Source organism: Sorex fumeus, unplaced genomic scaffold, assembly GCF_029834395.1.
Source record: "Sorex fumeus unplaced genomic scaffold, SorFum_2.1 ptg000006l, whole genome shotgun sequence".
Classification (NCBI taxonomy): domain Eukaryota; kingdom Metazoa; phylum Chordata; class Mammalia; order Eulipotyphla; family Soricidae; genus Sorex; species Sorex fumeus.
The window spans coordinates 4,558,959-4,582,249 of record NW_026606063.1 but is presented as its reverse complement, the minus strand read 5'-3'; the positions used below and the strand labels follow the sequence as shown (position 1 = coordinate 4,582,249).

Sequence of the window (23,291 nt, the reverse complement as noted above, 5' to 3'; positions counted from 1 at the left end):
GCCGCCGGGTCCGGGGCCATGTGGGGCCCCGAGGCGGCCGTCCTGAGGGGCTTCCCCACGGGGGCCGAGCGGCAGCGCTGGAAGCAGGACGGGGTCGCGGACTCGGGTGAGCGCGGGGCCCCCGCGAGGGCTCAGGCCCGGGGGGCGCGGGGGGACGGCGGCTGCTGGGCTCAGCCTCCGCGGCGGGTCGTTGCTGTCCCTGCTCGGGGGCCGCGTCCCGTCGGGCCGTTGCCCCCCTTGGCCGTGCCCCCGGCCCGCGGGGGGGGCGGGGAAATGCAGCGACGGCGCCGCCCCCCGCGCGCCCACCCCTCCGGGCCGGGCCTGCTCCTGGCCCTGCCCCTGGCTGGCACCCTCCTGGGGGCGGGGGTCCGGCCCTGCCAGCACCTTCGCTGTCCAGCTGTTCTCCAGCCCGTCTGTTGCTTTCCTAGGCGCTTCAGATCCGTATTTTCGGGTTTGGTGGGGGAGGGGGCGCACATCCGGGGGTTCCTGGGTTGGTTTTGGGGCCACACCCGGCGGTTCCGAGACTTTTCCCTGGTCTTGCTCAGTGAGTGCCCTGTGGCTGTTCCAGGAGCCGCAGCGATCAAACTTGGGCCGACAGTGGATGCCCACAGTGCCTGCCTGCCAGCCTCGTAGGAGCTATCCTTTTTTTTTTTATTATTATTAATTTACTTACTTATTTATATATTTTTGCTTTTTGGGTCACACCCAGCGATGCACAGGGGTTAACTCCTGGCTCTGCACTCAGGAATCACCCCTGGCGGTGCTTGGGGGGACCCTATGGGATGCTGGGAATCGAACCCGGGTCGGCCCCGTGCAAGGCAAACGCCCTCCCCGCTGTGCTATCGCTCCAGCCCCTCAGTCCTCTTTGACGGATGGAGACATCGGGGCATTAGTGGGCCCAGTCATAAGGTGAAGGCGCACAGTTGGCAAGCAGAGGAGAGAGCGGGGCAGCAGAGACGGGATGCTTGCCACCCGTGATGGAGAGTTCAGAGGAGTCTCCGCTAGTGGGACTCGGACGCCTCTGGCCGTGGGTCTAGGCTGGATGAAGAGCCGGCGTCGTTTAGGAACTGTCCAGGTGCAGGAGAGGAGGTTTGGAGAAGTTTCACGGAAGAAAGGAGGCTGAAGCTGAGTTTTGGTTAGGGGTCAGCCCGGCCTGCAGAAAACAGCTGGGCAGCAAAGAAATCACAAGGGTCAAAGTGCAGAGGCTCTTAGGGGACAGTGAGTCAGGCTGCCTTTCGTCGGGGGAGTGGGGCAGACCTCACAGGAGCTGAGGAAACGGCTGTGGTCAGTCGGACTCTCCGTCCCCATCACAAGGGTGGTAGGCTACTGAGGAATATTGCCCACAGTCTCAGGTCCGTCATGTTGCTCTTCCAAAATATTTGAGAGAATGATGGGACTTTGCCCCGAGCTTTGGGATACTGTATGGTGGCATTCTCAGGATGCACTTTCCTTACTGACATTCGATTTACCTGCTAGCGTGAAAAGTTGCTTTAGGGCCAGAGCCGTAGCGTGAAAAGTTGCTTTAGGGCCAGAGCCGTAGTGCAGGAGGGAGGGCATCCTGGCACCTGGCTGACCCAGGTTTGATCGCCGGCATCCCGTCTCATCCCCAGAGCACTGCCAGGAGTCATTCCCGAAAGCAGAGCCGAGAGTTACGCCTGAGCATCACTGAGGATGATGAAAAAAATTGCTTCCTAAAAGGATGACTTGAATTCTTGGATTTGTTCCTGTCTTGGGTTTGGGGCCACGTGTACTTTTGGTCTTCACGTACCTGGCAGTGCTCGGGGGAGCCTAAACATTTCCGGAGTCAAACCAGGGCCGGCCGCAGCTCACGCGAGGCGAGGCCTTAGGCTTGGGCCTTATTCTCCTTTTCCAGAGAGTGGCTCTTTCCTGCACCTGCTGCTCGAAGGGAAGTATGAGGCCGTCTTCTCGCATCCCGTGGCTCAGGGCATCCTGAATTCAGCCACGGCGACCGAAGGAGAGATTGGCAGCTACCTCGAGAAGCAGATAGCAACGTTTCTGGATAGCTCCACAGATTTCGACAAAATTACAAGGTAGGGCTTTTATCTGAAATTTCCGCCAAGTAACTGACTGCCTTATGGGGACACTGAATCCGTTTAAGGTGCTTTGTCCGGGGAAGGCATTGTTCCACGGGTCGGAGAAGAATGAGATTTTCCGTGTAGTCTATGGAGTCAGGATTCTCGAGGAAGCAGAAAGACCGAGTAGACGTGTTTGGCCCCCAGGCACAATCCTGTTGGGATGAACAAGCAGAGTGGTGTAGGGTGTGTGTTTCAGGGACACTGACATCTGATTGGGTGGAAAGTGCTCATCCTGACCTGAACTTCCAGATGCTTAGGTCTGATAGGCTTTAGCCACAGGTAAGACTTCCTTTTCTTTTGTTTTTGAGTTTGGGGCCACACCTGGCTTCCTCAGGGCTTACTCCACGCAGAGATTGGGCGACTTTATGTGGTGCCAGGGATTGAACCCAGATCGCCTGCTTCAAGCCAGCCATCTTACCCGCTGTACTGCCTCTCCTTCCCTTGTGTTACTTTTTTATTGTTGTTGTTTGGGGATCACGCCTGGCGATGCTCAGGGGTCACGCCTGGCTCTGTGCCCAGAATGACTCCTGGCGGGGGACCATCTGGGATGCCGGGGATGGAACCTGGGCCGGCCACGTGCAAGGCGAACGCCCTCCCCGCTGTGCTCTCCATTTCTGCCCCCCTGTGCAGGCAGCAGCTGGTCTTCCTCCTTGGCGTGAGCAGTCTTCAGCTCTTCGTTCAGAGCAACTGGACGGGGCCCCCTGTCGCTTTGCGCCCGCAGGACTTCCTTCCGGCCGCTCTGTGTCCACAAGGCAGTGAGGTAGGGTCGGCTCGGCGGGGCGGGGCGGGATGGGCCTGACCGCTCCTCCGGGGGCCCTTGTCGGGGACAGAAGCAGGACTTGAGTGCCCACCCGGAGCCCTTGAAGGTTGACCTTGGCGGGAGGCCAGAGCCGAAGTCCAGCAGGTCCATGCCCCTGGCAGTGCTTGGGGGACACTCGTGTGTGTGTGGGGGGGGGGGGGAGACCGAGGCCGGGTCAGCCGTGTGCGAGGCAGGCACCCCAGCTGCTGGGCTGTGCTCCGGCCCGGCCCCAGCATTTTCCCGAGTCACCTGTTCCCCTGTAGTAGAAGCGGGGGGGTGACCACCAGAATTGGCATGTTCCCAGCGCATCTAGAACGTTCTCCTTTGTCCAGGGTATATAGATGAGCTGTTTGACTTCAGAGCAAGATTAAAGGGAAAACGTATCATCCCAGTCTGTAAAGATTGACATTCTGTGAACTGTTTGGGGTGTGTGTGTTTGAGTGTATGTTTGGGATGTGTGTATGTGTTTGGGTGTGTATTTGGGGGGGTGCTTTTGGGTGTGTGTGTGTTTGGGGGGGTGTGTATTTGGGAGTGTGTGTTGGGGGTGTGTATTTGGTGTTGTGTTTGGGGTATGTGTATATTTGGGGGGGGGGTGTGTGTTTGGGGGGTGTGATTAAAGCAAGGTAAAGGTAAAGGCCCTCCCGTTGATCGTCGATTTGCTCGAGCGGGCCCAGTAATGTCTCCATTGGAGACTTTGTTGTTACTGTGTTTGGATTAAAGCAAGATTAAAGGGAAAATGTATCATCCCAGTCCATAAAGATTCATATTCTGTGAACTGTTTGGTGTGCGTGTGCTTGTGTGTCTGTGTGTGTATGTGTGTGTGTGTGTGTGTGTGTTTGGGGGTGTGGTGTGTGTGTGTGGTGGGGCACTCCCAGTGTCCCGAGGTCCTTGGGGTCCCTGGGCAGGGTGTTTCCTCCAGCCTGGGTGCCGGGCCGGCTCTGACGCCCCTCTCGGCCCTCAGGTCAGGGGCCTGGACACGGCTGTTCTGCGTACGCTCGTTCTGGATGGAGAGGCTGTCTACAGCCTCACGGCGACACCCGTCCTGCTGCTGCTGGCCCGTGTCATCCTGGTGTGCCTGGGGCCCAAACTCTCCAGCATCCAGGTAGGAGCGGGACCCCCGGGCAGCGCCGCAGTGAGCGCAGCTGCAGGGAGCAGTGCGGCCCGGAACTCGCTCCCGCCAGCACCCCGCTACACCCACTGACACCCCCTGCTACACTCGCTGGCTCCCACCTCCACACCTGCAGGCACCCCCGTCTACACCCACCCACATCCCTGCTACGCCCACCGGTACCTAGCCCCACCTGCGGGCATTTAGCCGCACCCACAGGCAAAGCTCAGGGGTTGCTCCTGGCCCTGCACTCAGGAATTGCTCCTGGCAGTGCCTGGGCACCTTGTGGGGTGTCGGGGACTGGGCCCGGGTTGGCTGCGTGCATGGCGAGAGTCCCGCCCACTGTGCTTATCGCTCCGGCCCTGTTAACAGTTTGAAGACCTGGTCTTGGGGCCAAGAGATGGGTCAGGGATTAGGGCACCGGCCTTTTTGTGGGGGGTGGGGGCGGGGTCCCACCCGGTGATGCTCGGGGCTGACTCCGGGCTCTGCACTCAGGAATGACTCCTGGCGGTGCTCGGGGGACCCTAAGGGAAGCTGGGAATCGAACCCAGGTTGGCCGCGTGCAAGGCAAACGTCCTCCCTGCTGTGCTGTTGCTCCGGCCCCTCAGGGGTCGCAAGCAGCCGCCTTGGTTCAGTTCCCAGCACCTCACGGTGCAGCCCTGGGGTCCCGGCACTGCTGTGACCAGGAGACGGAGCACTGCTGGGTGCTGGGTGAGACCCTGAGCACTGCAGCCTGGAGTCACCCCGGATCCCGACGCAGGAAGAGTGGAAAGGCTGGGAGGCTTGGCCAGCGCCAGGCCCCGGGTTCCCGGCAGCGTCACTGGCCAGGGTAGCCCTGCACGTGCCCACACTACCAGTGTCACAGGGCGCGGGCACGGCTTGGACATGCCGGTCCGTGTGAGATCAAAGAGTCAATGAGTCTCCGTGCTGGAGTCGGCTGAGCGGGGGTGGGGCCGCAGCCTGTGTCCCTTGGAGGCCTCTCACCCATGGCCTCTTTCCCCAGACCCTGCCCTGGTGGGCACTGCGGTATGTGGGCATCCACCAGCAGCTGCTGGACGAGCGCTCCCCGCGGCTCCGTGCCCTGGCCGAGGACTGCATCGAGCAAGGTGGGTAGCGTCAGCTGGGGCCGGGGCGGGGACCCCGCCTCGTGCACCGTGTGGTGCTGGGGATGGAGCTGGGGTTGGGTCCACGACAGGCCTTCCCAGTGTCCTGTCTCTGGCCCCCCACTTGTGGTTTGAGGCCCACCGGCCCCCCTCACCCCACCCCACACACACACGGTCCTGTCTCTCCACTCCGAGACAAAGAAGACCCTTTCCTTCTCCTCCTGATGGGAAATCTTCAACCCCTCGGGGCCCCAGAGTGGCCTTTTTTCAAAGCCTATCCGTCTGCAGCGCTTGCTTACAGGGAGGGAAGGTTCTGGACACTTCAGAGAGGAGTTAGGGACGAGCCCAAGGCCGCGCATATCGGTCCTCCTCACCGCGCTAAGGGATCACTCCTGCTGGTGCTCGGGGCCCTAAGGGATGCCGGGGATCGAACCCAGGTCGGCCGCGTGCAAGGGGGGCGCTCTACCCGCTGTGCTGTCGCGCCATGAAAGGCGTGTTTTTTTTGAGGCACTCGTTGGCACCGTGGCTTCCAGCCTCTTGCTACTGGGGTTCCGTGTGGGGCCCGGCCCCTCCTCTCAGCGCCCGTCCCCGTGCCCGCTGACCGCGTCCCGCCACCGTCCTCGCCGTGTTCCTGCCCCTGAGCTGGAATAGTTCTCAGGGTCTTCGTTGCTTTAGCTTTGACTTGGCTTCTGGGCCACATCCGGGCTCGCTTCCAACTCTGCACTTGGGGGTCGCTCCTGGTGGGCTCAGGGGCCACACGTGGTGCTGGGACTGAGCCGGGGCCGGCCCACGCAGTGCCGTTGGGTTTGGATTGCTGGCGCGGGGACCCAGGGGCACTGTGGGCGCCGGGCGACACCGGGCCCTGCCCTCGCGGCCCCCGCTCTGAGCTGTCTCCTCAGCCCTGTTACTCTCGGAGACTCAGGTGCCGTGTGGATGGGGGGTGGGATTCATCCCATCGGATTTTGTCCGTAGAGAACGGATTCTGACTTGATACATTAAAAATATTTTTGCCTGGGGGCTGGAGCAATAGCACAGCGGGGAGGGCGTTTGCCTTGCACGCGGCCGACCCGGGTTCGATTCCCAGCATCCCATATGGTCTCCCGAGCACCGCCAGGAGTCATTCCTGAGTGCGTGAGCCAGGAGTAACCCCTGCGCATTGCCGGGTGTGACCCAAAAAAAAAAAATTTTTTTTCCTGATCTAGGAGCAAACGGTTGGCTTAAACAGAAGGAGTTCTCTGTGCAGTTGCTCTTGGGGTTTTCTTGTCTGGGGTCCACAGTCTGCAGTGCTCTGGGCTCAGGGCTCAAACCCAGGTCAGCCCCGTACAAGGCAGGCGCCCTCCCCGCTGTGCTGTCCAGCCCACCCGGCCACAGCTCGGCCCCGGGAGAGGACGGGGTTGGGGCGGGCCCGGAGGGGGAGACCCGTCTTCCTGCCCACAGGCCCTGGGTACCGGGCTGCCGGCACGCGCTGGGGTCCAGGTGATGGGGACTGATACCCCCAATGGGCCCCTGCAGGAGTGGGTGGCCGGGAGTGATGGGCGCGGCCCGCCCCGACTTTGTGCTTGGGACAGTCAGGTGTGACCATCGTGACCATCAGGGAGAGCTGAGCTTTGTGGTGTGGTTGGGACTCGCTCAGGGACCAGAAGGTTCTGTTCCGGGGTGTGAAGGGGACGACACCACTCACCCAGATTACTCTTGGCGGGGCTCGGGGGCCCGGTGGGGTGCCAGGGAGTGGGCCCGGCTAGCGGCCTGTGTGGCGAGGGCCCTGCCCGTCGGAGACTCCTGGCCCCCAAGTCCGGGTCACCCTTTGTTTGGCAGTGAGGAAACTGGAGCATCTGTTTGAGGGCGCCGGCGGCCGCTGCCTGGCCGTGCAGTTCCACCTGGAGTGTGCCCACACGCTTCTGTGTTACTACGAGTACAAGAAGGCCAAAGAGCAGCTGGACATCGCCCAGGGCATCAGCAAGCTGCGCATCGACCTGACGGGTGAGGGTGGGGTGGGGGGCGGGGATTTGATTCTCCGTGTCTCGGTCTCGGCGTTGTAAAGAAGATGTTACTGAATTCTTTCAGGTTTAGGACCCGCGTGAAATGATAAATGTTCTTTCTCCCTGGACACGCCTCTTGGCGGCGCTCGGCAGACACGGTTGCGTGAACTCGCCTTGGACCCGCTCTGTATCTCGGGCGGGCGTTGGGCTTGTTCCGTGGGCCAGCCGGGCCGTGCTCAGGACCCACTCTGGGCTCTGGACTCGGGATCGCGCCTGATGGGGCTCAGGGGACAGTCAGCACCCGGCGCATATCAAGAATGTTCTCGAGCGGGCAGTTGGTTTGACCGAGAAACCGGTGACGACATTTTACGTTTCCCGCAGGCGCTTTGGGGAAAAGGACGCGGTTCCAGGAGAATTACGTGGCGCAGCTTGTTCTGGACGTCCGGCGGGAGGGGGCCGCCCTCGAAGAACAAGAGTTCAGCCCCGCCCCGACTCCGCGGGAGCACTTAACCAAGGTACCGGGATGGCGTGCACTGCTCATTGCTGGGTGCTTTGACTTGGGCTTTGGGGCTTCTCCTGCGGTGCCGGGAGTGAACCCCGAGCTCTGACTCTGGGGGCCCACTCTGCTGGTTCCGGAAAGAGCCGGGCGAGCGCTTGGAAGATCTGGATGACAGTTGATGTTCTCTCGCGCCCTTGCGTGTGTCTGACAGATCAGGTTTCTGTGGCCAGCGCTGGCCTGTGGGGGAGCCTCGGGCAGGGCCAGGCGCTTGGGCTCTTGTGCTGTCCTGGCCATCCAGGAGGGTGAGAGCCTGGCAACTGATCCAGGGCATCAGGGCTGCCCGTGGCTGACCCGGGCACAGCCCACGGCTCTGCCCACGGTCCCCTGAGCAGCACAGGGGGATCCTCAGGAGAAACAAAAGGAGCCGTCGCAGGCTCCAAACCAGAGCCAGACACAGGACGAGGGCTTTGAAGCGGGAATGAGCCCTGAGCATCGCGGGCTGGCCCCCTCCCGCCCACCCCGCCCCCGAAGAAGTGCTTGGGATGGGAGCTAGTCTCAGCTTCATCGTGAAGCTAGTCTCAGCGAGATTTTTCCTGGGTCACGTTTGTTTGAAGCATCTGAGCCCAGGCCAGCGTCAGTGCGGTTGGCTGTTGGCAATCGGGAGTTTTAAAGGTTCTAGAACTGCGCGGTGGTCCCAAGAGTCTAGGCCCAAGGTGCACCTCACCTCCGAGACTGGGCGCATTGTGGGCTGCACCCGGCCCCTGTCCAGGGATGTTGACCCCAGGGATGCTTTTGGGGTTTGCCGGTTTTCCGAAGATGCGTGGCCACCAGGGGGCACTGTGCAGCTGCCGGTCCTGCTGGAGAAGGGTGTGGGGTGGGCTGGGAGTTGGGGCCCCTCTGCAGCACCCCTGGGTGTGGGGCGTGGGGCTGCGGTTTCTCCGGGAGCGGAGCACGCTCTGGCCGGACCACGCCAGGGCTTTGAGGCTTCTATGCTTTTTTCCTGTGCTTTTATTGTTCTTTCGGGAAATCTTCTAGAAAGTGCTTTGCCCCCCCCCCCCCCCCCGGGACTCTGCACTCAGGGGTCAGTCGTGGGGTGCCGGGCTCCAGCCCAGGCTGGCTGGTATAAGGCAAGCGCCCTGCCCCAAATTTCCTGCTGTTGAGGACAGACTTGCAGCGAATAAAAAGCGTGTGTTGTTGCTGGAGCAGTAGCAGGAGGGCGGTTGCCTTGCGCGCAAACGGGTTCGATTCCCAGCATCCCACAGGGTCCCCCAAGCACCGCCAGGAGTAATTCTGAGTGCAAAGCCAGGAGGAACCCCTGAGCATTGCTGGGTTTGACCCAAAAAGAAAAAAAAAAGCGCGTGTTTGTTCATTATTTCCAGGGGCTGCCTGAGGTCTGGGGGGGGCAGAAGCACCCCGGGGGCCACGACTTCCCACAGTGGCTCTCCGTGTGCCCACGAGACCCCGCGGTTTTGGGATCCAGCGCAGACAGATCCCAGCTGCTGTTCCCCGGCCCTGACCCTCATCTGCTCTGCATTCCAGCAGCATTTTCTAGAATTCCAAAGCTCGGGGCGGCCTCTGCTTTGGCTTCTGCTGGGGCTGGAACCCGGGGCCCGCACAAGTGGCCTCGTCCCCCGCGCCCCTACCCGCCCTGCCGGCTCTGCTGTCACCCAGGCGCCTTTGGGAGGGTGCTGGGGCTCGGTGCTGGATCGGCCTGGGGCCTGCGCCCCGGAGTGCTGCCGGCCCCTCAGCCCCCTCGGGTGCCCTCGGGTCACTGCTGCGTGTGGCTGAGCACTGGGCATCGCTCTAGTGAGCCGTGAGGTACAGGGCCACTTCTGGTCGGGGGCTCGGGGGACAGTGCTCAGCTGGGGCTCTTCTGCATCTCGCTGCTCGGACTGTGATTCTTGCGTCTGTAAACATGTTTTCGATGCTCTTGGTTAAGTGCTCGGGTTTGCTATTGCCAGGGTTGTGCAGAAAGCGGACTCGAGCCGCAGGGGACGGCCGGCCCGTTCCCTGAGGGCGTCAGTGCTGGGGGGGGGGAACCCCCTTGCTCCCCTGGGAACGCTCTTGTGTCAGCTGCGGCCCTTTCCTCGGCGCCGTCCTAGAGCGAGTGGGTTCAGGCTTCTTCTTCTTGTTTGGGGGCCACTCCCCTGCCCCAGCCCCTCTCTGCCCCCCGCCCCCCCCCCGGACTCAGCATTCTTCTCGACTGCTTGTTTTTGTTTGGGCCACACATGGCGGTGCTCAGGGCTCCCTCCTGCCTCTGTTCAGGGGTCACTCCCGGCGGGGCTCGGGGGACCACACAGGGTCCTGGGGGTCCTGGGATGGAACCCAACTCGGCCCATGCAGGGCAAGTGCCCGGTCCACAGTCCTGTCACTCTGACCTCAAGAATCCCCTCTGTTTGTTGCCGTTTGTTTGGGGGCTACTCAGGGAGGCTCCGCGCTCAGGCCTCGCTCCGGGTGGGGCTCGGGGGCCCGAGGGGATGCTGGGATCGAACCTGGCCAGCCCCGCCTCACCCACTGTCCCATCCCTCCGGCCCCAGAAGTCCCAGTTCTCCAGTGGGTGTTTTTGAAATCTCTCATACAGTAGAGAAAATCACCCCCCCTTGGGGCCACACCTGACAGTGCTCAGGGCTGACTCCTGGCTCTGTGCTCAGGAATCACCTGTGGCAGGTGCGGGGGGTGGGAGCAGGGTGAGCCGCGGGCCGCAGCAGAGACTGATGGGGCGCTGTTCCCGTCCACCCTCCCCGTGCCGCGCAGGACCTGCAGCTGGACGATGACACGGTGCTGGACAGCGTGAAGTTGGCGGACGGCGAGCACCGCGGGACGCCCGACCTGTGCGCCGAGGAGCTGGCCGTGGTCCTGGGGGTCTGGTGAGCGCGGGGTCCTGGTGCTCTGCAGGGCGGGGAGGAGGCTGGGCCCCTCAGGGCTGCTCGTCCTCTTTGAAAACCTTTTTCTTTTCTTTTTTTCTTTTTTCTTTTTTTGGGGGGAGGGGGGTCACACCCGGCGATGCTCAGGGGTTACTCCTGGCCCTGCACTCAGGAATTACCCCTGGCGGTGCTCAGGGGACCATATGGGATGCCGGGGATCAAACCCGGGTCGGCCGCGTGCAAGGCAAACGCCCTCCCCGCCGTGCTATTGCTCCAGCCCCTGAAAAGCTTTTTCTGCTGTGTTTTGGGCCACCCCCGGCAGTGCTCAGGGCTGACTCCTGTTCTGTGCTCAGCAATCACGCCTGGTGGGCCTCAGGGGCCATATGGGATGCGGGGGTCGTCCCCGGGCCCTGTCGCTCCAGCCCCTCACTCTCTCTCAGTGGGAAGGCCCTCAGCTGTCTTCTTTGTTCAGTGATAAGTATTTAAAATAGGCGACATTGTTTTGTATGAGACTGGCAGCATCCCTTTAAAACTGCTGTAAGTCATAAAAATATAAACATGCAAAAAAAGAAAGTAGGCGACCGTGACTGTGTGGGAAGACCCGTCCGTGTCAAAGAGCAGCACTGTCCTTTAGTTCCCCGGGGGGCCCTAGTGTGGAGTGGAAATCCTGGCGGGTCCCTTCCCTCTAACCTTTCAGAATAATTTCTTTTTTTTTCTTTTTTTTTTTTTTTTTTGCTTCTTGGGTCACACCCGGCGACGCTCAGGGGTTACTCCTGGCTCATGCATTCAGGAATTACTCCTGACAGTGCTCGGGGGACCATATGAGATGCCGGGAATCGAACTCGGGTTTGCTGTGTGCAAGGCAAACGCCCTCCCCGCTGTGCTATCGCTCCAGCTCGTCAGAGTAATTTCAGAACTGGAGCCAAAGCTGCAAGTGCCGGGCGCTGTGAACACTCGTGTGTGCCTGCACTTGTGCACTGCACTTACATTTGGGGGGTTGGTTTGTGCTTTGGGGCCACACCCGGCTGTGTTCAGGGCTGACTCCTGGCTCGGGGACGATCGATGTGGGGTGCCAGGGATTGAACCCGCCTGACCGCGTGGGGGACAACGAGCGCCCTGCCTGCTCGGCTCTCTTTCCCGCCCCTGGTTGGGATTCTCTGTTTCCGGTGCCCCGCGTGGGTTTTCCAAGCCTGGAATCTGTGGTGACGGGCTTCTCCACGCCCCAACTTTTTAGCCCCCTCCGGGACCGCCCACCTCTGGCCACCTCGGGCCACGGTGCTCTGATCCCTGAACACTTGAGCCTGTTTCTGACGAAGAGATTGTATTTCAGTTTGGGAAGCTCACATACGTTGTAAATTGTACAATAATAGCAAAATGTGTGCCTTCAGATGTTTACGTGTCCTCTGTCATGTCGAAGATCGTTGTATTTTGTTCCTTAAAACCTGTAGTTTTGGGGCTGAAGGGATAGCACAGCGGGTAGGGCGTTTGCCTTGCACGCAGCCGGCCCAGGTTCGATTCCCAGCATCCCATATGGTCCCCTGAGCACTGCCTGAGTGTAGAGCCAGGAGTAACCCCTGTGCATCGCCAGGTGTGACCCAAAAAGCAAAAAAATAAAATAAAAAAAATTTTAAAAAAACCTGTAGTTTTGAATTGATGCGTGACTTTTTTTTGTTTTTTTTTTTTTTTTGTCTGTTAAAGCACAAATTTCCAGAAGAATAACCCGGTGCACAAGCTGACGGAGGAGGAGCTTCTGGCTTTCACGGCTGTGAGTCCTGCCTCTCCTTTCTGCTTCTGGCCTGTGCCCCTTTGCCTCGTGGGGGGGGGGGGGAGGACGTGGGGTCACAGGCCCTTTTTCCCCCTGGGGGCGGTGTGTGCTTCTCGCTTCAGGTTCAGACTCTTCGTTTTTGGTTGTTTGGGGTTGGGGTGCTGCAGCCAGCGCGGCTGGGCTCGGGGCTCACTCCTGGGGTGCTTGGGATGGGATTGGGGCAGTTCCTTCCCTCGGTCCTGTCTCTCCACTCTGAATTTTAACTTGGGGCCAGGAGTCAGCCCTGAGCACCGCCAGGTGTGGCCCAGAGGCAAACCGAAACCAAAACACACACACAAAAATAAAAAAACTGAAAAGAAGAGGATTGATAAGACTGCGCTTGGCGCTTGAAATATTCTAGAGCCCAGAGGGCCTCTGCGAGGAGCAGAGCCGGGTCTCGGCCGAGCCCAAGGAAGTGCTCATGGTACAGCAACTGGGGCGTGGGTCCGGGCCCCCGCCGTGCTCTGCTCAGGGATCCCGCCCTGCAGGGGCTGTTCCGTGCCAGGGGGTCCAAGCGGGCCCCCGCCCCCTCCCTGCCGCCGTCTGGCCACCGGGCCAAGATGTCCAAGTGAGCATTCAGCTCGGGGACGGTCCAGGTGCATCTGGACTGTTTTGTGTCTTGGCTGCTTCTCAGGTCAGAGCTGTCAGGTCCCCTTCCGCCGCTGCTGACCTGGTGGGCAGGGCCCATCCATGCTGCCCATCCGCCCTGCCCCACTCAGGGCTTGATCAGGGCTGCAGCCGCCGTCCTTAGAGGCCTGGGGGCGCCCTAGCTCATGGGGCTGGACATTGGTGTCAGGAGTTCAGGGCGCTGGGAGGGTGTAGTGACGTGCCCCACGCTGGTCACCAACCTGTCCCCTTGGCATGGGGGGCAGCGAGGAGCAGCACCCAGGGGTCACCCCTGGCCACAGAGCCCCCCGTGGGGCCCGGCATGGGGTTAGGCTGTGGCCAAGACCCTGCACAGAGGGGCAGAGGGAGGGCGTTGGCCTTGCCCGCGGCTGACCCACGTTTGGTCCCCGGCATCCCATATGGTCCCCTGAGCTCCGGGTGTGGGCTCAAGAACTAAAAGCTACTTAAAAAAAGATTTCTGCATAGGGCCAGAGAGAACGTCCCGGGCTGTGGTGCTTGTCTTGCAGACATTCATCCCTGCAGGCACATGATGCCCTGAGCACTGCGGGGAGCAGCCCCACGCCCTTGCTGTCCCCCAGGCAAGATTTCCTGCATAGGCCAGTGACAGTACAGGGGCCAAGGTGTCGCCTGGCTCAAGGGCGACCCTGATTCCACCCCCAGCTGGTGTGGCCCCAAACTTCCCTGCCTCCCCAAAAAACGATTTCCTGCATGATGCAAGAAGGGTGCTTGGCCCGGTTGCTCAGTTCCGACAGACATCCTAGTTCACTGCAGCTGTGGCGGGGTTGCTTGTTGGAGAGAGCGTCCAGCCATTTCCACGTTGAATGTGGCTTGCTTCGAGGAAAGGCCCTGACTAAGCCCTGTGGGGCAAAGCTAGTCCTGAAGGAGCACTTGGCACTTGGGAGGTTGTGGCCTCGGGCCGTTCCCGGGACGCCGGGCTGCCCGCTTCAGGGCACTGGGAGAGTCCGAGTCACACGGCGTCTGCGAGGCAGGCCCTGGGCGCCACCGAGTGCCGTCTAAAATTAGCCGTCTCCCCTGCGTCCCTTCCTCCCCGATGCGCCCGGCGTGGCACTCGGTTGTGCTGTCCATTTCCTCTCATTGTTGCGCGGTTCATTCAGGTGTCGGTTTCATTGGCGGAAGTTTCGCTGCTTTGTGAGTGATCCTGGCAGCCTGCCTGGGTCTGCCCGGAGCCCGGCCGAGGGGGGGAAGGAGAGAAGCCAGGCGGGACTGGGTGCGTTTCTCTTTCCTTGATCTTTTCCCAGGAAATTATTCCTGTAGTGCAGGTGACACGGTCACAAGCGCGTGTCAGCATATCAAGGCGCAGAATCAGCGCCCCAGCGCTGCCCGGGCGCCCGTAAACCTCCGCCAGTGTCTGTTCTCCTTCCTGTTCTTCCTCCTCTGTTGGGGACAACATCGGGTTGTCCTTGCTCCTCCCGCAGGGAGCTGAGGTGTATTGGGTTACTCCCACAACAGTGCCCCTGAGGCACACCCAGTTCCATCGGGCACTAATACTCCTACGTTGCTTTTCTCTTTCCGTTACGTCACTTGCACGGTTTAGCGATGTCCTTTTTGTGTACACAGGAAGACGGTCGATGCTAAGCTTGTGTAAATGGGAGTGTAATTGACTTGAAATAGTGGTTACTCCTGGGCATCCATCATATTTACCTGACTTAAGCCTCCGTTTTCCTGACTTCCTAATACTCCCAAAAGGAGAGTCCCGACCAAGGGACTGGATGGACCCAGGGCAAGCAGTAAGCTCCCCTGGCTTCGAAAGGAGAAGCTAAGCACCATAAGTACGTTAAGTTAAGGGGACTGGAGCAATAGCACAGCGGGGAGGGCGTTTGCCTTGCATGTGGCCAACCCAGGTTCGACTCCCAGCATCCCATATGGTCCCCAGAGCACCGCCAGGAGTGATTCCTGAGTGAAGAGCCAGGAGGGACCCCTGTGCATTGCTGGGTGTGACCCAAAAAGCCAAAAAAAAAAGTTAAGAGCATGGTCATGGAACGAAGTCTGTCATGATCCAAAAAGAAGGAACTGAATAAGGACCCTGCTGGGGTTAGGAAAGACTCACCTGCCTGATGACTGTGGTCCGGGACATCTAGCGAGTCGTTCCCAGGAAGAGCCAGCCTTTAAGCTCACTATATCTCTTACTGTGTCCATGCAAAATGACTAGAAATACTACGAGAAGTAAATTGACTGTGGTTGTTTAAATGGATTACCAGCCGAGGAAAGGAGAAGGCCACGCACCCTGGATGGAATCCCGCCCTTGAGCGGGTCTCCTCGTAATCTGGTGTGCTGAACGCTCGGATGAGGAGATCTTGTCCTTGAGTTCATCTAGAACTTCCCCAGAAGGAGGGGCTTTACCTCTGTTTGTTGTCATGACGATGTTCAGCCCACCCTTCTTGGTCTCTCTAAAACGGTGCCGTAAGGAGAAAGAGAAGAGAGTAGGACTACGACGAGGACGACGAGGACTGGAAAGACAGTGGAACTTTGATGAGGGGACTCTGATGGCTGGGACCATGACCAAAGGATGCGGCACCTGACACTTTCAGGTCACGGCGGCCAAGCATTTCGCCAGTGGCGCTCCCAAGCCCCAGCCACAGGCCGGTGAGACGGTTCAGCAGGCCGGTTAATCGCTCGCGTCTTGCAGGGTCCCCAGGCCACACCAGGAGTGATCCCTGAGCACTGCCCGGGGTGTGATCCAGACACTGTTAATTATTTAAAGCCAGAGAAAGTAAGGATGGTCATCTTGTGTGTCTCTCTCTCTCTCTGTCACACCCGATGATGCGCAGGGATTACTCCTGGCTCTGCACTCAGGAATCACCCCCAGTGGCTTGGGGGCCCATATGGGATGCTGGGGATTGAACTCAGGTTAGCACCGCGCAAGGCAAATGTGCTATCACACCAACCCCTCCTCTTTCTCTTTTTTTTTTTTATTCAAAGTAAAATTTAATTAAAATTTCTACTTGTGAACTTATAAGGGAGCAATCCTGCCTGTAGATTTATATTCTCTAGTGTTAAACGTGATAGCAAAATAACACAACCACCACCGCCAGGCTCAAAAGAACTTGATTATCCCCCGAAAGGGTAAGTCTGAGCATCAAGTCTCAGTCATTTGATGGAGTGCTAAATAGCATTTGAAAAGAATGACTCTTGGGCCTGGAGTATAGATAGCACAGCGGGTAGGGCGTTTGCCTTGCACACGACCGACCCGGGTTCGAATCCCAGCATCCCATATGGTCCCCTGAGCACCGCCAGGAGTAATTCTTGAGTGCAGAGCCAGGAATAACGCCTGAGCATTGCCGGGTGTGACCCAAAAAGGAGGGAGGGGTGGGGAAGAATGACTCAACTAAATTGGTTCTTTCATAGAGGAAGAGACGTGGTATTACAGTGACTTAGAACACATACGTGAGGTGAGAAAGCTACGTGCTGTGTTGGATACTTCAGCGAGCGGGAAAGGACGGAGAGTAAAAGCCTCTTTGCTCCCTAAAAACCTTCAGTTACTGTCAAGAGTAGGAAGTGCTGTTACCCTCGTGTGTTAGGGTCGTCCTCAGTCAGACGCGAGGGCGTGCAGCCACCCGGAATCGTCTCTCCCCTTGTCTCGGCTCCGTCTTCGGCCCGCGCCTTTGTGGCTGCCACAGCCCGGCCACCAGCCTCTCAGACCGCCTCTCCCGCTGCGGCCGGCCCATCGGGGGGACATGCGTGTGTCCTGTGGAGCGGCCAGGCCTGGCCCTCGGTCCCGGCACGTTTCTCTTGCCACGTTCTGGGGCCTTGGGCCCTGGCCAGGCAGAGCCTTTGGCGTCGTTAGGGTTTGTGGCGTTTTCTGGTTTGTGTGGTGTTGGTTTCTGGGACTCACCCGGCAGTGCTCAGGGGTTGCTCCTGACCCTGTGTTCCGGGGTCACCCCCCGAGAGTGTGGGGGACCATGGAGCGTTGACCCTGCATTGGCAGCGTGCAAGGTGGGCGCCCTCCCTGCCGTCCCGTGCTCGGGGGGTGTTTGCAGTCCTGACGGTCTCCCACCTCGGGGCTTCCGGGTACCTGTGGTGCTTTGGTGAATCCCGGTCGCGCCCCGCTGCGGGGGCCCGGAGCTCACCCCCTTCTCTCTCGGCCTCCCCTGCAGTGTTTGCTCTCGCAGCCCAAGTTCTGGGCCGTGCACACGGCAGCCCTCATCCTGCGGACGAAGCTGGAGCGTGGCAGCTCACGGCGCATGGAACGGGCGCTGCGGCAGACGCAGGTGGGTGCCCCGGGCAGCGGGCGGGCAGGTGAGTGCCCCTGGCAGGCGGGCGGGCGGGCGGGAGCCCCGGGCAGCAGGCAGGAGGGAGCCCTGGGCGGGTCGGGTGCTGGACGTGTCTGTGTCCATGCTCCTGAGAGCATTTTCGAGTATTTCTAAGAATAACTTAAGGAAAAAAGAAAGACCCACAGCTCTTCTTCATAGATTGATTTCGTGGTCTTGTGATTTATTTACTCGTTGTCTCTCCTGTGTTTGTTGTGTCCGGGGTCGCACCGCGTGGTGCTCGGGGGCTACTCCGGGCCTACGGTGGTGTTGGTGTGTGCCGGCGACCAGAACCGGGCCCTGGGCTTGGTCTCCCCGCCGGGACATCAGTATCACGCTGACAACAGCAGAGAGTCATGTTCGGCCGCTGGAGCGATAGTACCTCGGGGGGGGGGGGGGGGCACGCTTGCCTGCACGTGGCTGACTCTCAGCTTCGACCCCTGACAACCCCTGTGGTCCCCTGAGCACAGAGCCAGGAGTAAGCCCTGCGCACCAGCAGGTGTGGCCCCGAAACAAAACTGTGTGTCTGTGCAAAAGTCATGACGCCGATCCGTTCTGACGTTTGCACCAAGGCTCTGGCGGACCAGTTTGAAGATGTGACGACGTCCGTCCTGGAGCGCCTCAAGGTCTTCCACTGCTGCCGTGTCCCGCCGCACTGGGCCGTGCAGGTACTTCTGCTGGTGTCGCCGGGCCGGGGAGGGCGCTGCCTCGCGAGGGTCAGCTGGCTGGGGTCCTCGGCGCCCGTGTGGGTCTGCCGAGCACTGCCTGGGGTGAGCCCTGAGCACGGCCGGGTGGGGGCAGAGTCACGCAAGGGAGCAGCTCATCGGGAAGAAGTGACTAAGCGAAACGCTTTGACACCTGTCGGGTCCCGCCCCGTGAAGCATCAGTGCTCTGGGCCCTGTGGTTTGTGGTGGGTGAACACCGCAGACTCGGGGCCGCCGTTGTAGACAGAACGTGTGTCTGGTGGGCGTCGCTTCGATCTGTTCCGAACAGAAGCATTGCGAGAACAGCAAACTGTTCGCGTGCAATTTAGACCAAATGTTTCCTTGGTCTGCCCACGGCGCTGGGGATTTACCCATCTTTCGGTGGTCAGATAAATACTCATTTTCATGAGGATGGAATTGTGGGGGGCCCGGAGCAGTAGCACAGCACAGCGGGTAGGGCGTTTGCCTCGCAAGCAGCCGACCTGAGTTCGATTCCCGGGATCCCGTATGCCCCCCAAGCACTGCCAGGAGTAATTCCTGAGTGCAGATCCTGAGTGCAGAGCCAGGGGTAACCCCTGAGCCTCATCAAGTGTGACCCCCCCCCCAAAAAAAAAGAAAGATAGATAGAATTATGGTTGGGTAGTGGCACGGAGCACCGGAGCATAGGCTCAGCCTGCGAGAGCCCCAGGTTTGATCCCTGGCACCAGCAGCAGTGACCCCTGAGCACCAAGCCAGACACAGTTCCTTGCATCGGCCCCCAGAATAAGTCAATCAGGAGATAGGTACCTGAGACGGAGAGAGAGGAGGCCGGCTGCTTCTTGGAGAGAGGGAGAGGAGAGAGGGGTGCTGACTGCGTCCTGTCGCTGAGATCTGGAGGCTCACCCGTCTTCCCACCCACAGTGCCCCCGGGTGAGGGCCGTTGCCAGCCCCGCCCCCCTCCCCCGGCGTTAACAGAGGCTGTGCCAGTGCTCAGCTCAACAGCCACAGAGGGTCCTAATAGAATCTCGCTGAGGCCGGAAACAGACTTTTCCAGTCGTTCTGTGTTTTTTGCTGGTGTGTTTAGTTTGGGGGCCACACCCAGCTGTGCTCAGGGGTCAGCCCTGGGCCGGGATTGGGGGCTCCAGCGTGGCTGGGCTGTGTGCAGGCTGAGCCCTTCCAGCTCCTGCATGTCCCTCTGGTCTTCTTCGGGGAAGGTGTTGGTTTGCCTGTTGAGATTTCTGAGCGGTTCTTAGGTAACCGCACCCGTCCTAAAGAAGCCTGAACCGCCCCGCGCTCCTGGTCAGCTCGGGGGACGCGCCGGGAGGCGGGAGGGGTCCGTCCCCGGGTCGGGCCCTGCCCAGCAGGACGTGTTCACCGTCTGCAGCGCCTGCTGGCGGGTCTGCTCGTGGAGCTGGGATGCACAAGCTCGGCGCTGCAGATCTTCAAGAAGCTGGAGATGTGGGAAGACGTCGTCATCTGCTACGAGAGATCCGGGCAGCACGGGAAGGTATGGGGGGCCCGGGCGCACGGGAAGGGGCGGGGCGGGGGCGGGGGCGGGGGGCTGCATCTGGGCCGTGCTCGGAGCTTCTCAACTCGCGTCTTTTCCAGCCCACGTTCGGCCCATTCACGCTCCCACGTTCACGGCCCAGGAACCTTCTTGAATGTATTTTTAACTGCCGCTTCCTGCTGGGCCTTCTGCAGGTGTGGGGGGGGGGGGGTGTCTGTCCGTCTAGGAGAGAGGCCGGGCCCGACTCCGCCTCCGGCCACGCTCCGGCCCCGGGAACCGTCTCTTCTGCGGGGGCGAGGGGGCATTTTGGTCGCTTTGCTTCCCTGGCTTCCTGGAGCACGAGCACAGAGTGAACTCTCAGAAGGGGGGTCCTTGGAGCCACAGCTCAGCGGGGAGGGCGCTCGCCTCGCACACGGCCGACCCGGGTTCGACCGAGGCAGCACGCAGGGAGCCCCGCCCCACCGGGAGGGACCCTGAGCGCAGAGCCAGAGGGCGGCATGGCTCAGCCACCGCCTCCCGGGCACTCAGCTGGCGGGAGGTCCTTCGGAAGAGCCACGGCCTGGGACCGAGTGCGGTGGGTGAGCACCCAGCCCGCCCTCCCCACCGTGCTCTAGGGGTGGTGCACTGGCCTGTTTCTCAGCTGTTGGCTTGCCCTCGTGAATGAAGGGAATTTGGGGTTTTGTTTAACTCTGGTTTCTGGGTAAACCAGGTGCTGTTCAAGGATCACTCCCAGCTCTGTTCAGGGCTGACTCCCAGCTCTGTGCTCAGGGCTGACTCCCGGCTCTGTGCTCACTCCTGGCTCTGTGCTCAGGGCTGACTCCCAGCTCCGTGCTCGGGGATCACTTCTGGCGGTGCTTGGGGGACCAAACTCAGGCTGGCCCCATACAAGGCAAACGCCCTCCCACCCGGTGACCCTCCGCCCTCAGGGGTGTTTAGCAACGGCCAGGGGAGCGCAGAACCGGTACAGCCCTCCTCACGGGCCTGGTTCTTCTCACAGGTCAGGAACTAAATCGAAAAGGTACACTCAACTGTGGCCCGTTTCCAGCATTGACCAAAGCGTCGTGATTGCTAGAATAGCAGTTGGGGGAGTGGCGGGTCCCTGCAGCCTGATCTGCTAGACGGAGCCCCTGTCGCTCCCTGTGGGGCATCGGGAGGGTGCTGGGACTGAGTGAGTGTGGGTGTCGGAGGGGCTGTGGGTGGGTGAGGGTTGGAGGGGTCTGAGTGACCGGCGCAGGAGGAAGGGTGTCGTGGGGCTGCCGTCCCTTTAGAGCCTGGCGTGACTCTGGCCCGAGTGACGTTGCTGTTCGCTGATTGGGGTCTTGCTGGGGACGGGGTTGGGCCCGGCTGGGCTGGCTCCTGGCGCTCGAACCCTGTTCTCCCCGTGCCACCCTGAGCTTGCTCTTGGCCGTCTTAGGGATTCTTTTGAATTTGCAGGGGACCTTTAAGAAAGACCGCAGGCCACCCCCCAAGCGACGTGCGTCTGTTCCTTGCAGGGACAGTCCCCGCCTCGCCTAGATCTGCTGTGGGTCGAACGTCCCTGAAACTTGGATTGTGGTCATTGCATTTCTCTTGGGTTGGTTGGTTTGGGGCACCCCCCGCTGTGCTCAGGTAACCAGACCGGGGGCCGGGCTCAAACCCAGGTGCAGGTCGGGCCCCTACCTGCTGGGCTGTCACTCCGGCCCCTCAAGTCTCGATTTTAAAGGTTGAATCGAGCATTTTGTCTGTCCCGGAAACACCTTCCCGGCTCTGTTGCTTTTTCCAGTGCCGCCTTTGCGGGTTTGACTGTAGACCTCGAAGGCTCGCTTCACGTTGGAAGCAAATGTTTTATTTCGAGAGCAGCCGAGATTCTTTCTGTCCGTGTTTGGCCCCGGGCCAGTGGCTGTCACCGTGCTGTGATTTCACTATGAGTTTGTGAACCTTTAATCCTTGCCTTCAGTGTTTAGTGGTGTGATTCATTTTTAAAAGGCAACTTGGGAAAAGTATCGAATTCTCATGCCTGTGTTGTGGGGCTCATGCATGCACCCCCCTGTCGTGGGGGCCTCGGACGTTCTGGCTGAGGGGCTCCCCGTGAAGTGCTCGAAAGGGAGCGAGTACCTGCCTGATGGTGTCGGGTCGGGTCTGCGTGGCCAGGGGCCAGCACGCACTCGCCTCCGTTAGCTTTCAGTTGCTTACGACTGTCTGGCGCGCTCTAGCAGCTTCTGCAAACCTCCGGACAGAGCTTGACTCTGGGGAGTAGATTTGGTCCTTAAGTGCAAGCCCCAGCCTTGAGCCGGCAGGGCTGGGGATGGGCGAGGGGTGTTTCCGACGGCCTTTCTCTGGCTTCCCGACTCCTCGAGGCCTCTGTGGGCCCTCGTGGCCCAGCTGCACAGAATTCTCTCTAAGTTACAAGTGTTTTATTTCTTTTATTGGTGGGGGAGGGGCGCGGCCACACCTGGCGATGCTCAGGGCTTCCTCCTGGCCCTGCACGCAGGGATCACTCCTGGCGGGGCTGGGGGGACCGTATGGGATGCCGGGGATCGAACCCCGATCAGCAGTGTGCAAGGCAGGCGCCCTCCCCACTGTGCCATCTCTCTGGCCCCTTTAACTGTTTGCTTGTTCGGTGTGTGTGGGGGGTGGGGGGGGTGGGAGGGGAGTAAGGGGGGACCCCCGGCAGTGCGGAGGGAACCCGGCAGCGAGTGAAGTATGTGCGCCGGGTCTGCTCTTTATCATTGTGCTCCTGTGACTGTGCTTACACGATGCTCTTTAAGTGCTCTGTGGTCGCCGTAACGTGGACCAGGACCCCAGAGTCTCCTTGGCTCTGCCCCTGACGGGTGAAGGGGAGGATTCTGGTGACCGAGTTTAGACTCACCGGGCTGCATCTGAGCCCCTGTCCCCTCACCCACCCCAGACAGCCCGGGATAGCACCCGACCCTTCCGAGTGTGACGCTCCCACGCTCCGTGTGGGACGGGCCGGGTAGGGGATGGTCACAGCGGGTGCCCTGACCCAGGGGTGCCCACAGCGGGAGCCCTGGGGGTGGTCACAGCGAATACAGAGCAGTGAGTGGACGCCTGACCCCGGGAGTGGGGACTGGGACCAGGAGCTCCCTTGGAAGGAGTCTGGGGGGGCCCCTCTGCCCCCCACCACTGTCGCTCCTCTCTGCCGTCCACCTTCCTCGGCCCAGCGTGGCAGAGTCCTGGGCCAACTTCACCCCTTCCAGTGCTGCCTCTGCAGGGACGCGGGAACGGGCCTGGCGCTGATGCAGAGTCCAGCCCAGCACCCCGACCCCCTGCCGCCCACGGCCCTTCCCCCATCCCTGCAGGTGAAGGCAGGGGTTCTGCTGGCTGACAGCCTGCCCCGAGGCAGCCCCGTGACTCCGACCAGGTGGCCCCAGGTGGCCCCGGGAGGCCAGGCCTGATCCCACCCATGCAGGAAAGTCTGGGTTTCGCCAAGCACAGCCGCGCCTACGGCCTGCAGTGAAGGGCCGTTCTGAGCCGGCCGCCCTTGGAGCACAGCGCGGGGGGCTAGGGCTGGAGGAACGAGGCCCAGTGCTCCCTTGCGCTGACCGGCTGGGACCCCCTCCCTCGGGCCCTCCCCACCAGCCTCGAGCTCTTGGGGTTAGCCAGTGGGGTGCGCCCAGATGCATGGGGTGCCAGTGCGTGCGTGCGTGTGTGTGTGAGTATGTAAGTGTGTGTGTGCGTGTGTGTAGGGGGAGTGGGGGAGGGAGTTCTTGGGGCTGGCAGGATTCTTGCCAGTGCCCCATGTTCGTGGTGGCCACGCGCCGCTTAGGTGTGCCCCTCGGGCTGGAAACGTGGTTAGTGGCGTTTGTTTGGGGCCGCACCCGGCAGTGCTCCGGGTTTCTCCTGGCTCTGTGGGCTCAGGGGACCATACGGGCTGCCGGGACTGGCTCGGGTGGGCCGCGTGCTGGGAGGTACCCTCCCCTCGCCGTACGTCTCTCTGGCTCTGGCCTGTGGCCT

At 60.8% G+C, this 23,291-nt stretch overlaps 1 protein-coding gene across 1 annotated transcript in view; it reads left to right on the top strand.

The window, feature by feature from the left end:
* TTC27 (tetratricopeptide repeat domain 27) overlaps positions 1-23,291 on the top strand; it is a 46,676-nt gene continuing 23,385 nt past the window's right edge. The window contains exons 1-12 of the mRNA XM_056128011.1: positions 1-106; positions 1,874-2,051; positions 2,727-2,856; positions 3,857-3,997; positions 5,007-5,109; positions 6,922-7,086; positions 7,467-7,600; positions 10,339-10,451; positions 12,147-12,213; positions 16,995-17,108; positions 17,720-17,815; positions 19,215-19,337. Of these exons, the coding sequence (XP_055983986.1) occupies positions 19-106; positions 1,874-2,051; positions 2,727-2,856; positions 3,857-3,997; positions 5,007-5,109; positions 6,922-7,086; positions 7,467-7,600; positions 10,339-10,451; positions 12,147-12,213; positions 16,995-17,108; positions 17,720-17,815; positions 19,215-19,337 (1,452 nt within the window). The 5' untranslated portion in view covers positions 1-18. The remainder of the gene's footprint in view (positions 107-1,873; positions 2,052-2,726; positions 2,857-3,856; positions 3,998-5,006; positions 5,110-6,921; positions 7,087-7,466; positions 7,601-10,338; positions 10,452-12,146; positions 12,214-16,994; positions 17,109-17,719; positions 17,816-19,214; positions 19,338-23,291) is intronic.